Genomic DNA, 15,475 nt, shown 5'->3' on the forward strand with positions numbered 1-15,475 from the left:
GTTTAATATCAGCTTGCTCTTTTCAGCTCCCATGTCATTTACTATCTTAAAAAATGTACTCCTTGTTACTCAGGCATCTGTGTTTTCAAGAACTCACATTCTTATTTTTTTTTCTTTCTTTCTTCTTTTTGTATGGGAACCAGGAACTAGAAACTATTAAATGGGGGAAATTAACCACTCACAGTAAAGGTAGAAGCCCAAAGAAAAAGGGGTTTGTCTTGTATGGTTTGTACTTTGTAAGCTGTGGGTGTGACTCAATTTCCTCACCACCCACATAAAAAAGGTTGCCACCCAATCACTGTTTTTTTTTTCTTTCTTTTTCTATCCCAAACCCCTCCCCTTTGATTTTGGCTGGGAGAGACCCTAAGAAAGACTGCCCTTTCTGGACGTTGCCGACTGGGACATATAAAAGCTGTTAGCTGCTCCTGTAGCCAGCAGCATTCAAATCTTGCAGGCTTTTACTCTCAGAGTTTGTAATAAGACACACTCCTCTTACAAGAGTTCATACTACAACTTAGCAAAGACTTTACATTTTTGGAAGAACAAAATATTCATTTTGGCATTGTGCAGAGGTAAGCTATTTAGCTCAACAAGTTTATTTTGCATGCATTGATTTTAAAGTAGCTCACACTTTTTAAATTTTTTTTTAACTTTTAGAAATGAGTTTGGATGGTTATGGCTCGTTTGTATGTTTCTCTCACTTGGTGTCCATATGTGTCTGGGAGACATTATCAGCACATTCTCTGCTGTTACCTGCGATGCATTTTTTCCCCCTCTTCACTCTCCAGATGAATTTTAATTTCTAAAGATTTCCCTCTGAAAATACATATGCAGTAATGCATTTTGTGGTGCAGGAATTTAGGACAAATGGCTCACATGCTCACATGCATTTTAGGGTTAGTAGTCAGACTGCTAATTTTTCTCTAGCTGTAGGAAATTCCTCTTAGGAGTCTGTCTCATTAACACCAAGCAAAATGCAAAGAGGCTACTATAGGTGGTCTCCTAGGCTTGAATTCAACATGTGCTTGGATTTTTAATTTTTTTTATTTTTATTTTTTTGGAGAAAAACCAAAGCAAGCAATGCTCCCAAATAACAACTTGTACATCCACATTCTCGGGCCCATTTCCCCCCTTTCCTCGACCCTAATTCTACCTTTCTGATTTCAAGCAAAGGGAACTCGGTGCCTTCCTCCAACCTCAAAATGACAGCAACCTCTGCCGTCAGCGGCGCGCTCCTGTTCTCCCTTCTGTGTGAGGCAAGTGCTGTTGTCTTACTCAATTCCACTGACTCATCCTCGCCAACCAATAATTTCACTGATATTGAAGCCGCTCTGAAAGCTCAGCTCGATTCTGCGGACATCCCCAAAGCCAGGCGGAAGCGCTACATTTCGCAAAATGACATGATCGCCATCCTTGACTATCATAACCAGGTCCGGGGCAAAGTGTTCCCACCGGCCGCCAACATGGAATACATGGTAAGAGGAATTTTTCTGTACGTCCTGGGTGAGAATGCTTTGTTCCAATCGGACGTGAGAGGAACCTAAAGAGTGTCTGTATGAGATGCGGGGCGCTTTTTACCTGCTTCCAGAACCAGTCCTGTGTGCCTGGTGAGCTTAGGTGCTGTCCTATTACAGAAGGAAAGGGGGTGGGGGGTGTCTCATGAACTTTTGTGGGTTCCAGAACCATCCATGAATCAGGTCTTATATAAGAAACAAAGGTAAAGAGGGAGGTGTGTTGACTGGTCACAGTTGGAAGGTCCACTTTAAAAAAAAATTCATGGAAAATTTTGGGGGCTTTGTTTAGCTGATAGCCAAATGTCCCAGTTAAGACATTTATTGAAAATCATTTTTTTTTCAAATTATAGGTTTCGCGGGCATGATTTATTGTCTGGGTAGGAGTCCTTTCCCTTTCTTGGACAGGGCATTTCTGATGCTCATGTACAGTGTGCTCAGGGAACACGCTGCTCTTGCCTCCCGGTGATTTACTGCTCTGCCCCGCAGAGAGCAGGGGAGCCAGTGTGCACTGACTGGCCTGCTGTTCCAACTTGCTCTGAACACATTCTTTGCTCTCTCTTAAAATAGGCTCTCTGGGCTGAAATCATTTTACTTAGAACGTTTCAAATTGGGATGGTATTGAAAGGATAGATGTCTTTTTAATGTTTCTCTTTGGTTTTGAATTTATGCAAGGTTATGGTTTAAATTCCAGTACCTTCTAAGAGCACAGCTTGGAGCCTATTTAAGGCAATGGAGACCACCGATATGGTGTTTCTAAGATGGGTTTGTGGGGGTGGGGTGGGGGGGAGATACCACTAACAACTCTTCATAAGTGCTGACCTAAAATTTTGGGATTCCGATCAGATTATAAATTCCATCTATTTTATTCAAGTCTGCTTTTTAAGTTGGACTAATTGCAGCTATCACTGTCAGAGGGAAATCAAAGGCTTGCCAAGCGTAGGAGAGTCATAGTTCAGAAGAGTGCAGTTTAGACTCTATAAAAATGCATGTTCTTTGAATTTTTAAAGAAATAGGAAAAGGCGATGTAATCAGTCCTAGTGCATAAGGGGCAATATAGCCTCATGATTAAGACTATGAATTCTGGAATCGAAATGTGTGAGTTTAAACCCCAGTCCTGGGATATAAGCTGAGTGAATTCACTACCTCATTCATTTCATCATCTCTAATATGAAGGTAAAGGTAGTATCTGCTATACAGGGTTGTTATGAGGAATGTATAAGGTGAGTGGTGGAGCAATTAGACCAAAGCCTACTGCAAAATAGATGTTCAATAAACATTAACTTTTATGGGTTTCTATGAACTTCTTGTGAAAGGTGCCCAGCGAAAACCTATTCAAGATCTAAAGTAGTAAGAGTTATGCACATTGAAGAGGTGTTTCTAGAAGGTGACATATAGACATAGAAAGAAGAGAAATATGTTTTCAAAATTACCCTCAATTATGGAGTAATATGCATAAGGTTCTATTGAACTCAGAAAAATGTAATATCCAGATTGTGGGTTTAGGGCGGGGATCACATAGCTACGCAGTCAGAGACTCAAGACAACTGAACAGGCTTTGGAGATAAGCTCATCTGGGTTGAAATCCTAACTCTGCTGCTTACTTTATTGTCTTGTATACATTACTTAAACTGCTGAGCCTCAATTTTCTTAACTGTAAAATGGGAATGATAATTTACATAAGAACCCATCAGTACATGATGCAATTCACCATTTTTATGATATGAAGAAGAACCATCATGAATAAAGGCATAGGTGGGGTACAATGCAGTAGAAATAGAATGAAGAAAGCCACATTTTTCTAGTTATATCTTTCCCCACTGATCAAGAATTAATTCATTCCACATGTTATTTATTTAATTGCTTCTATGTGCCAAGGACTTGGTTAATTGTTTCCACAGATGACCTCATTTGATAGCTCACATTTTCCCTGTGAGGTTAAGACTATGGTCTTCCTTTTACCCTTTAAATCACTGAGACCCAGAGAAGTTCATGAATAGGCCAAGGTGGTGTGGGTTGTTATCCATATGGAACCGGATCACTGGGATTAGAATTTAGGTCTGTGTAATTCCAAAGCCCATGCTTGTACTGGGAGCATCTATGTACGTGTATTTAGATCTAGCAAGCATTCTACTGGAGGCAACCCCCGGAGATATTGGGATATCTTTGTGTCCTTCTTTACATTGCCAACTGAAATCCTACAGCATTCATATTTTATTTGCCATTCCCCTCTTTTTTGTTTTTTTCAGATACAGGAGCTATTACATATAATTTACTTTTTAAGAACCAGATTCGGTGCTGGTTAGATGATAGATGCTCTATAAATCCTCCTTAACTCAGGAAAGTTAATGAAAAATAGTATTTAGAACAGTTAAGTCCTATAAAGCAACATATGACTGTCTCAATTATCATGTAAAAACTGCATTTAACTCTAGCCAGTATGGCTCAGTTGGTTGAGTGTCATCCCATGCACCAAGAAGTCACTGGTTCAATTCCAGGTCAGAGCACATTCCTGGGTTGCAGGCTTGCTCCCCAGTAGGGAGCATGCAGGAAGCAGCCAGGAGGAAGGGATCGATGTTCTGAGCTTGCATGCATATTTCTCTCTTCATCTCCCTTCCTCTCTCTCTCTCTTTCTAAAATAATTAAAAATGTATTAAAAATAAACACTGCATATAGTTCATTTGCATAAGTATTCATTAATTTAATACATAGGCCCTATTCTAAGCATTAGGGAAACATTCATGAATAAAAAAGTCACTCCTTAGCCATCTGGGGTGGGGAATCAGACAATAAACAAGATAACTATATAAAGTTCACAGTACATCAGAAGATAATAAGATTATGAAGAAACAGGAAGCTGATTGTGGTGAGGTTGTGAAATTTCATAAGGTGGTCAGAGAAGAGCTCAGTGAGAGTATCCTGGAGAGAGAGGAGGGAGGTAGCCACACTGATAGGTGAGAGGAGATCATTCCCAGCAGAGGGAAGAGTAAGGAAGGACAAAGGCCCTGAGACAGGAAATTTATTAGTTCCATTAAAAAATATGCTTCATGTAGTGAAATTGTAGACCTCCCTGAGTAAACTGACCCATGGAAATAATTCAATGGACCCCTCAAGAAGACTCAGAGAAACTATTGAGGGAGGTACAATATAATAGGTAGCTTGGAGGTCAGGATGTAGTTGACTTTAATCTCTAAGCTCAGGTGAAAAATGAAGATCTCAATTGAACAGTTATCTTTGTTTTAACTTGTTCAACGTTGATTTGGATTATGAACAATTTGAAAATGAGTTCAGTTCCCAGCTCTACTCTGTATCTCAATAACTTGGGACACTTAGCTCACTATGGCCACCAGCCAAGTGTACAAATTGTCCCCATCAGTGAGTTATATCACTATGGGAGCCTCATAGAAGGCTGTCTTTAGCTCAGGGCTTTTCCTAATGGCACCAGATTGATTGGTAATCTCTCTCATTCCAACTTCTCTCTCAGAACCTTTTCCTATGCCATTTCTTCTCCTTCTAATGTTTCCTAATTAATGTCTGCCATTGTCTATAATCCTACCCTTCAAGTTATAATCAGAATGCGTGTCCTTTGTTGGTATTTCCCTTGATCACAACCTCATTTGATTTCTCCTTTGAAGCACCATAACCTGTATGTCTATACTGCTCTCATAACCTATACTGCTCTCATAACCTATACTGCTCTCATAACCTATACTGCTCTCATAACCTATACTGCTCTCATAACCTATACTGCTCTCATCAAAATGGAACTGGATTTACAGTTATTTGTATATTTCTGCAAACTTCTTCATTTTAAGCTCTCAGGGTGCTAAGTCTATGTTTAGTTATCTCTATTTTTAAGTAGCTTTAATTTTGATATGACAGTCAGCACTCCTATCTATGGGTTCTCCAACTATGGATTCAACCAACAGCAGATCAAATATATTTGAAATAGCCTATTACATAGTTGCTGACATATACTATATAGCATGGGTCCTCAAACTTTTTAAACATGGGGCCAGTTCACTGTCCCTCAGACCGTTGGAGGGCCGGACTATAGTTTTAAAAAAAACTATGAACAAATTCCTGTGCACACTGCACATATCTTATTTTGAAGTAAAAAAAACCAAAATGGGAACAAATACAGTATTTGTAATTGCATGTGGCCCGCGGGCCGTAATTTGAGGACCTCTGCTATATAGTCAGACCTATAATATGTAGACTTTTTTCTTGTAATTATCCCTTAAATATTATAGTAAAACAAGTATTAACATTGTATTAGGCATAATAAGCAATCTTGAGATGATTTAAAATATCTGGAGGATGTGCGTATCCTGTCTGCAAAGACTAGATCATTCCTATATAATAAAAGGCTAATATGCAAATCGACCAAACTGCGCAACTACCGGTCGCTATGATGCACACTTACCACCAGAGAGCAGACGCTCAACGCAGGAGCTGCCCCCTGGTGGTCAGTGGGCTCCCACAGGGGGCATGCCATTCAGCCAGAAGCTGGGCTCACAGCTGGAAGTGCAGCAGTGGTGGCAGCACTAAGGATGTCCGACTGACGGTTTAGGACACCCCCCCCCTCACCAAGTGCACAAATTTTGTGCACCAGGCCTCTAGTTTAATATAAAGAGCATTCACGGATTTGGGTATCTGTAGGAGCCTTAGAACTAATCTCACACAGATACCAAGGGGCAACTGTAAAATTTATATTTTTACAGAAATTTTATCACATGCACCCAAAATAAGTTTTGCATAATTTCAAAAAAGTCATTATATAGACAGAGCTTAAGATATGCAAGTCAAACTTCTCTCCTCTTGGCTTCTGTTCTCCAATTAGTTTATTGACATATTTCCAGAGCTCCTTGGACACCAGCTGCTTTTCATTCTTCCTAAGGGCAGCTTAAACCATGACTCTAAACCACAAACCACACTAGTTTCTTAGAATAAGAATTATCCCCAAAAGAATGAAATTGCAAGACTCACACATGGAGTAAAATTTGTAGGATCTTCTTTGAATCCAAGTCAATTGAGTAAATTAACTTTAGAAAATTTGAAGTCCCTCCCTGAGAATATGAGATCCAAAGATAACATGAATCTCTGTCTTTAAAGTATAAAACAAAACAGTAGAAAAGAAAACAAAACAAACAGGAAAAAAACCACTAAGCATATAATTCAGTATAATACACTGCTGCATAAGATTGATGTAATAAAAGAGGTCCAGATAAATACCATGGAGAAGTCAAGGAAAGAAGTGATAATCTCTAGTTGACAAAATCAAAAAGCTCTTTGGAGGAGGGGCATTGAGACTCCTGATCAGGAAGGGGCAGGGTCGGCTGTTAGGGTAGGTTAAAGCGAGGCATGAACAAAACTGCCAAGGGGGAAATCACAGTCCATCGACCAGATTTAGGGGGAGTTTGAAAGGAAACTGAGGATCATTTAATACAAAGATCCCAGAGTCTGTGGGAGTTTAGAGCAGGGTCAGAAGTGCATGTTAGAAAGATGATCCTGGCAATTGATGGACTTTGGTCAGCAATGAAAGGGACAGGAGAGGTGACAACCACTGAGTCAGAGATGCCATTGCTTTAGGCACAGGTAGGAGGGAGCTGGGCACCTACATCTATACAGTGACAGGCAGTAACAACTAACTGAAGTGTAGTGTGTGAGATAGCAATCCTCACATCTAGGCAGTGGTCGGCAAACTGCGGCTCGCGAGCCACATGCGGCTTTGGCCCCTTGAGTGTGGCTCTTCCACAAAATACTGACTTCCGTGCATGGGCCACGAAGTTTCAATCGCACTGTACATGCGCGCCCGCACGTGGTATTTTGTGGAAGAGCCACACTCAAGGGGCCAAAGAGCTGCATGTGGCTCACGAGCCACAGTTTGCCGACCACTGTAGTAGAGAATGGTGGGAAGGCAGGTGAGGGGCAGTGTGAAGATAAGGATGCACTTAAAGCTGAAAATAAAAGGTATAATGTAATTTCAAGAAGCTAACACAGCTATATTGATAATGTGGCCGATTTCATTTGTTTGGTGCCTGCAGATGTTATTGGCAAAGCTAAAGGAACACGGCCTCTTATGCTTTTCTGAAAAAGCGAAAAATACTAGTTACCAAGTCACAGCAGGTAGTAACATAACAGAAAGCATGACTCAAGTGAATGAATGGAGAATAGATTAATTCACCCTCGGAAATAACCAATAAACTACTTGCCTACAATGATTTCTGACTTGGGAATAATGAAAAATGCTGATTTCATTTATTTGGGTTTCACAAAGAAGAGAATGTAGATAATATAAATTACTTTTTTTTTCTTTATTCAATAGTTGAACACATGTGATGTCCTTATTATTCTGGAAAAATAAAACCATGTATTGTCCCAGATGGCGCATTTCCTCTCATTCGAGAAAGATAACTCAATTTCTTGCGATAAACATGAGAAATTTGATGTGTCTAACCTAAATCTTTTCGATGAATGCTTCTCTGGCGGCTGAAGGCCTCCTGAGAGCCGCTGCCAGCCTGTGGTGAGCGGGGAGGTGGCTGCTGACAGGAGGCGCGGGTCCAGCACTCCGCATTCCTGCTCTAGAGGCAGAACCTTTCAAGTGCCTTGGCTTCAGATGGAGACTGGGCACGTTTGGTAGGAATTTTCTTTCAAGGTGCACGTTGCTTAGTATCACTTGGTGGTGTATGCTCAGCTCTCCATGCGTGGAGTCAGCTGAGGGAGGGAAGCTTAAGAACATTTGGTTTGAGACCATTTGAAGACAGACCCCAAAGAAGCACAAATGTAAACACATGAACAGGATGCAATTCAGAAGGTCACCATTAGGTGGAAGACAGAAAAGCTGTGATCACACAGAGACCATATATAGGGTGGCCATATTTCCCAAGAGTCAACAGTGCGTTTTTTTGTGTGTGTTTTTTTGTGGCAAAGGATACTTGACCAAATACAACAGTGCAGGAAGAGAATTGTATTGTATTCCTGTTGAGTATTGGTAGACCATACCTGGTCTACAGAGAACACGCAGTGAATATCATGGAGCAATTGAATGAAGTACGTCCACTGGCATGAGTGTAAAGAGCACATGGCTCTGGTGCTCGGTAGGCAAGAGCCATGCAGCATTCAATCGCTCCTCCCGCAGTATCTAGCCAGGTGCCTGGCACTCTGCTGAGGGGGTGAGTGGGGAGCTGGGACACCCTTCCATAGGAGCACTGCGCACAGACCAATGAGTGGGCACACAGTGAGCTGAGTGCTAAGGGGTGCTTTGGGATCACAGGGGGTGTACCTAGACCAGACTTGGACTAGGATAGAGAGGCCGGGAAGGCTTCTAAAAGGCAATATTTCAAATATCAACTGTGAAAAATAAATAAAAGTTATAGAGGAGGGCATTAAGGAAAGAGAGAACCTGTTGTAGGTGTGAGAGCATGTTCCAAGAAGGCGCTTGGTGTGCTGCAGGCAAGGATAGAAATTGAAAGGGCGGGGTTGGGGCGGGGGGTGTGCTTGGAGGGAGTAGATTAAGGAAAAAGTGATGTTTAATGAGGCTGGGAAGGCAAGCGGGAACTTGTTGAGTTTTATTCTAAGATCAAAGTTAGATCATTCATTGAAGGTTTGAAGCAGGGAAGTTATATCATTCATTCACATCATGGCTCCAGCATGAGGAAGGGGTCGGAGGGAGGCAGAAGTAAAGGCAGGGAGCACAATCCATCCAGAGGTCATTATTTACTTTGTCAGTCTGGGTGAGCGATAATTGAAGCCTCATACAGTTTAAGGCCACAGGGACGTGACCAAGTACATGTAGAGACCAAGTCAATGGGGGTAAGTGATTGTGTGAGAAAGCAGGCAAGGAGCTGCCTTCAGTTTTGAGCAGAACAACTGGGTTTTTCTGAGTTGAGCTGAAGACCAGAAAGTAAAGAGTGGGGGTCAGGTTATCTATAAGGGCTGCAGGTGTACCATCCAGGAACACACCTATGGAGGCTGAAAGAAGTAGCTAGTGGGTGTGGGAGGGAACATTCTTCAAATCCGGCAATTTTCAGCTGGTGCAAGAATTGCTAAAACATCCAGCACCTAACTATTTAGTCAGGGGCACTGATTTCTTTCCTCTTACATTGTCAAATTAAAAAAAAAATGAAAACAGCCAACACAATAATAGCTGTCCAGTGTGAATGAATCAAAATTATATCCCCTTTATTTTTTTTGTCAGATTGGCAAAAAATTGGTGTGCTGCAGAATAGTAGTAATTAGCTTATGTGTGCCCTGAGATGAAAAGGGTTGAAAATCGCTGCTCCACTACAAAGAATGTTAGATGGGCATATGCTTTGCTCATCAAAATGGACCACTTTGCATAAGGGGTCGGGGAGTATCATGGAGACAGCATGGATGGATGTTTTTATGTCTGGGAATCAACTCAAGAATGTTTGCAAGAAAGCTTCATGTTTTTGTGTTTTGTAAAGAATAAGTGCTGAGACTTAAATCAACACGAATTCAAATCTGTTTCGGGGGCCTAAATAGCACCAGGCCCATCGAGTCCTTCTGACACATTCAGAATAAGGTCTTTCTGGAAACTATCCAAAGCACTTCAGAAAACTAGCAGCTGACTAGTGTGGCGTCTGAGTGTAGTACATCTGAAAACCTTTTAATAGCCAGTCAGTGGCTATTCAACAGCTGGGCGGAACTTGAAATGTTAAATTGTGAGAATTTCTTAAGAATGGTGGGGAGGGGCAATGAGAAGAAAGACTAACAGCTCAAACTGGTCAAGAAAGAATGCTTGGTACAAAATCTATCCTAGAGTGAGGTTTGGAGGGATGGGGCTCCATTGTTTCCAGGCTATGCTCCCCATTGTGTCTAAAATCAGGTATCAAGCATTTTTTTTTTTTTTGGATACAAAGAGGAAAGAATGCCTAACAAGTTGTATTTTCAAACTAAACTTTTCATGACTTTTAAAATTTCACACCACATACTCCAAACGGAAACAGTCCAGCAATGTTACTTCAGGACACATGTTTTTTCCTCCTAAAATGTGCATCAAATTCACATTTCATAATTTCATTAAATAGGAACCTTCTCCCCAATCTGGGTCTCTGCATTCCAGGGAGATCTAGCTGCCAGCAGGTTGTAGGTAGGCGGAAAGGCATTCCACTTCTTCAGTGCAATGGCCAGAGAGGGGGTTTGCACGTGTATCACAGGAGAGTTTAACAATCAAGGAATCCGTTTTTTAGATTGCTGTGATGCTGAGTTCGGGGAAAAGAACTAACCACGCGTGAAAATGTCTTCCTGTCTCACAGCTCCGGAATTATATGATAGCCAATGGGCATTGTATTTCCCCAGAGAGCAGGGCATTGCTAGAGTCCACCATGAAACGGTCTTCAAATTTAGAGACACAACATATGTGAAAGACGGGTTTAAGTTGGGGAATTCATAAGTTTTAACTTCTAAAATCCCCCTAAGTTTTATCTCCCACTGTCTGATGTTATTTTCCCCCGGAAGCAAGTTCCTTGTTATCTAGACATAATTCTGCTTCTGATTATTTAGTTGCTTTAGGGTTTGCCTGGCTTACCTTTATCTGGTTACACGCTTAGCTGAGATGAAAGCTTGATGGCTCTCAAACTTTAGGCTGCCAGATGATGTGATCAAAGGGCACCTCACTGCTTCCCATTTGGGGCGGCTTTCTCATTCACTACCATCCAGGGCCTGGACCCCCACTACTAATAGCATCCACCATTACATACACCCTTGCGCTGCTTGAGCTGGGCTCCATGCTCTCAGTCACTAGCTCACCCAGCCTTCACCGCAGTCAGACAGGAAACCTGAACCTGGAGAGCAGGTCAAAAGGTTAAGAACACAGTTCTGCCTGACCCCAAAGTCCATGCTTGGAAAGTCAGCAATACACACTCCCCTGCATGTGTTCATCTCCTGCTCTAGGACATTTCCCTACATGCATTTCATCTGAGGACAACATTGAATATTAGAAAGTATTTCTTCCCGTGGCATTGAACCTTGCTGCCTGCATTCTTCCTTGGACACCATGTGGGAAATTCTGCATTAGAATAGTGCTTCAGGTCTTTGGAGGCTGTGAGCATCTATGTCTTTGACCCCTGACCCCAGTCACCCAGCGCTTTCTTAGTCTCCAGCCCTTTTGTGTTCAATACCTGCTGTCTACACCACTTCTGGCCTCCAGAGTGTTGCCTATCAGGGAAGATTGCACAAAGAGGTTTGCTTTTCTGAAAATCCTGGGAAAGGTAAGAGTTGTGTCTTTAAGGAAATGGAGATTCGAGGTACTCCCTCGCCCCTTACTCCTGGGAAGTAGTGTGGCTCTGGGCAAAGACGGGCTTTCACCTGGTTGGTATCTCTGGTTGGGTTCTAACCTGTGTGTGTTATTCTGACAGCGAGGTGCCTGGAATGGAGGTGGCCTGACCAGCGCAGAGTGGTGATGACACATTGGTCCCCATTTGCTCTGCTTCTGCAGATGCACCCTCAAGGGAGGTTGGCAGATGTGGTGGCCAAAGTCTCCCGCAACTTCATTAACTAAGTCATGTGTAGGTCAAATGAGTGTTTTAAGTACAAGTGTGAGGTTATAATGCAAAGAGATTCCCTTACTTTACATTTTTGAAGCCTTTCTTTCCAGTTTTTAGACTTTTCAGGAAGTGATGCACACTGTTCTTCCATATGTTACTTTTGATACCTCAGTTGGTAAATCCATTTAGAGTTCCCATGTTGTCTAAACAGGCACTATGAACACCATCTGTCATCTCAGTATTCGTACCCATGTAGCTGCAGACTACATGTCCCCTCCCCTGGAATGATTGTTCTCAGGATGTGTGATATCAGCTTATTTGTACAGCAGCATTCAGGATTGTTTTCTACCCCTCCCACCCATAAGTCTTTCATGTGTACACATAGCAGACATCCTCACAGAGCATCTCGCTGTCACCAGGTACATGAATCAATAACAGACCAGGGCTGAAAGGAAGGATACGAATATGAGGGCTCATAAAGTGAAAATTAACAGACATTAACTACCAGAAATGCCCCTTCTTCCAAAGCCCCTCATGGGGTGTGTGAGTGCAGTGGGGAAAGAGGGAGGAGTAGGGGTGAGATATGAGAGAGGAGGCCCAAAGTTCTTCATGATCAGAATGACACCCCCCCCCCAAGTAGGGCTTTAGATAACTTGTTGCCCTCGAGAGCAGAACCACTTTGCAAGACACAGTCAAGATCCCCAACTCTGGTCCAGGGGTGGGTGAGGCATCTCTTCCCAAAGCTTCCCCTGGGGATCCTGGAGAAGTTCCCAGGTGAGAACTCTAACACACGCTTTAAGAATTATCTCAGGTCATGGTTCAGGACACAAAACTGAGCTGAGAAAAGTATTTGGTGGCTCAAATATCCACTTATTTAACCAGAGACTATACACTGAAACAAAGATGAGGCTAACCCAAAAGAATTATTCCAGTGCTACTTGCTATATCATCATAAAATGTCACTGAATGCTCACTCAACACCTGTTTCCAAACAATAGCATGTCGGGGGGAGCTACAGATGTGTGTGACATGGGATAAGGCTTACATGGGAATGTACTTGATTGACTAAGGACACTTCAAAGGAAACAAACTTAGTGGCACATGGTTTTCTCAGAGCTTCTTCATAGATTGCATTGTATCTATTATACAGGGATGGGCAGAAGTAGGTTTACAGTTGTGAGTACATGAAACAAAGTTTATTTTTGTATGTTTATTTATTAAAATTGTATTATTTATTTGTATTACAACTGTAAGCCCACTTTTCCCCATCCCCACCCCCATATACGTATATTGAATTGTATAATGCTAAATGTATGTAATTTATTGTCATTTGCAATTATTTGCTTATTTGTTTGGTAATGCTTTTGTTGCCTGTCTCTTCCCTAAGCTGCAAGGCAGAGTCCCTGTTAGTCTTGCTGACAGTTGAATTCATAGTACCCAGTGCCTCCCAATAAATATTCATTTACTGGCTGTCTAGATGAATCAGTTCCCTAGAATCCTATTGGTTAATATGGAAACTTGCATTCTTGCACTTGCCATTGTTGAGGACAAAGCAGCCCTCCCCATGTGGTAAGTCTATTGCGAGGAGGTTTGAGGCAAATGCAGGTACAGGGTTGCTATGTCCTGCCACTATCCATGGATATGAAGTGGGAAGAGGACTCATTGGTGTAGGTGGAATGATGACAATGACACCCTACATTAGAGTTCATAACCTGCAGGCCCATCAACCACTCTAGTAGGTATGTTTAATTTGCTCTGTATGGTATTGAACTGTACATAATTTTGTATTTTTAAAAGTTAACTGCCTACATGTAAAAGTTGATATATTTCACACGTATATCAGGATTTCTAGATTATCCTGAAAATGGTAATGTCTAGAGAGACTGAGTCCACTTCCTACTTGTTAGCAATTAGCAATTGCTTAGAGAGGGGAGGAGTAGCCTCTTTGGGTGCAGCAAATTCACTTATTTCTGAGTCTCTCTCTCTCTCTCTCTCTCTCTCTCTCTCTCTCTCTCTCTCTCTCTCTCTCTCTCTCTCCATATAACTGTCCAGAGGTCAAGCAGCAGGTGCACTTTGTAATCTTATACCCAATATTACATTTAGTCATCTTCATGAGTAGACCATCCCCACAATGCAATCATTTAGTTTAATTATATTTAAAGAGTTTGGACATTTTCAGCACTTGGCTGAAGTAGTTTTACAGCCATGCATAGTTTTAAAGCACTTAAAATTTTTCCATTTTTTCCTAATCACCAATCTTATTTAAGTACTTTTACCTCAAATCCTAAATTTATTTTTTTTCGCTTTTATTCATGCCCTCGTTTATTTATACATATGGATCACTCCCTCAGTTAAAATTCCCTTTCAGTAATCCCGATAAGAAATGATGGTGGCTTTGACCAGGTGTGGCAATAGTGGTGGCACTCAGTACTTATCTTTTGTATATACAGTAGTTTGAAGGCAGGATCAACAAGATTTGCCGGTGGAGCAAATAAAGATTATGAAACCAAGAAAGCACAGAGTTGACTACTAGATTTTTAGCCTGAGCAATACAAGAGCAGTTGTAGTTTGGAAACAGCCATAGATATACATGAACAGGCAAGGGGACAGATTGGTGACTCCGGAACTAGAAGACGGGCTATGCCACTTGCTGACAGGAGGAAGACTGCAGGTTATGGGTGGGAAGTGGGGCAGGGTTGTGAGTATTTGGAGCTCAACTTTGGACAAGTTAGGTTGAGGCTTAAAGTACCTAGGTTTGGAATTCAAGTGAGAGGTTTAGAGATATAATTTGGAGAGATAATATCAATAGCATGTAAAGGGCATGTCAATCCATAAGACTGAAGGAGATTATGTAGGCAGTGAATACAGATAAAGCAGGAGAGAGAGAGAGACTGACTCTCTGCCCTGGGACCCCTCCAGCACATAGAGGTTGGAAGGATGAGGAGGAACCACCAAACATGGAAAATCAGCAACCAGAGCTCAACAAGGCAAGTACGGGGTGGTGAGACCAAGGACAAAGGAATGGGGGTGTGTCCAGGAGGAGCAAGTGGCTATCAGCCGTGGGCAAACTGAATGCAGCCCGTTTGAAATGAATAAAACTAAAAAAAAAAAAAAAAGACCGTACCCTTTTATGTAATGATGTTTACTTTGAATTTATATTAGTTCACACAAACACTCCATGCATGCTTTTGTTCCGGCCCTCCAGTCCAGTTTAAGAACCCATTGTGGCCCTCAAGTCAAAAAGTTTGCCCTCCCCAGGCTAGATCATGCCAAGAGCTGCTGATAGACCAAGGAAGTTGGTGACCAGGCCATTGAGGAGAGCAGTTGGGTAGAGTGGAGGTGGAGTGGGGAATCTCTATGCGGGGCTCAAAAAAGAATAAAAGAAGAAAAACTGGAAATTCTAAATTAAGACAACTCTCAAGGAATTTTATTGTTAGAAGGAGAAGAATACTG

General features: G+C 41.8%; 1 protein-coding gene across 1 annotated transcript in view; it reads left to right on the forward strand.

Moving 5' to 3' along the window:
- Window positions 1-450: 450 nt before the first annotated feature.
- Window positions 451-15,475, forward strand: part of PI15 (peptidase inhibitor 15) — a 33,626-nt gene continuing 18,601 nt past the window's right edge. Inside the window, exons 1-2 of the mRNA XM_036338564.1 lie at window positions 451-572; window positions 1,169-1,475. Coding sequence (XP_036194457.1) covers window positions 1,203-1,475 — 273 coding nt within the window. The 5' untranslated portion in view covers window positions 451-572; window positions 1,169-1,202. The remainder of the gene's footprint in view (window positions 573-1,168; window positions 1,476-15,475) is intronic.

Source organism: Myotis myotis, unplaced genomic scaffold (assembly GCF_014108235.1).
Source record: "Myotis myotis isolate mMyoMyo1 unplaced genomic scaffold, mMyoMyo1.p scaffold_m19_p_16, whole genome shotgun sequence".
Lineage (NCBI taxonomy): Eukaryota > Metazoa > Chordata > Mammalia > Chiroptera > Vespertilionidae > Myotis > Myotis myotis.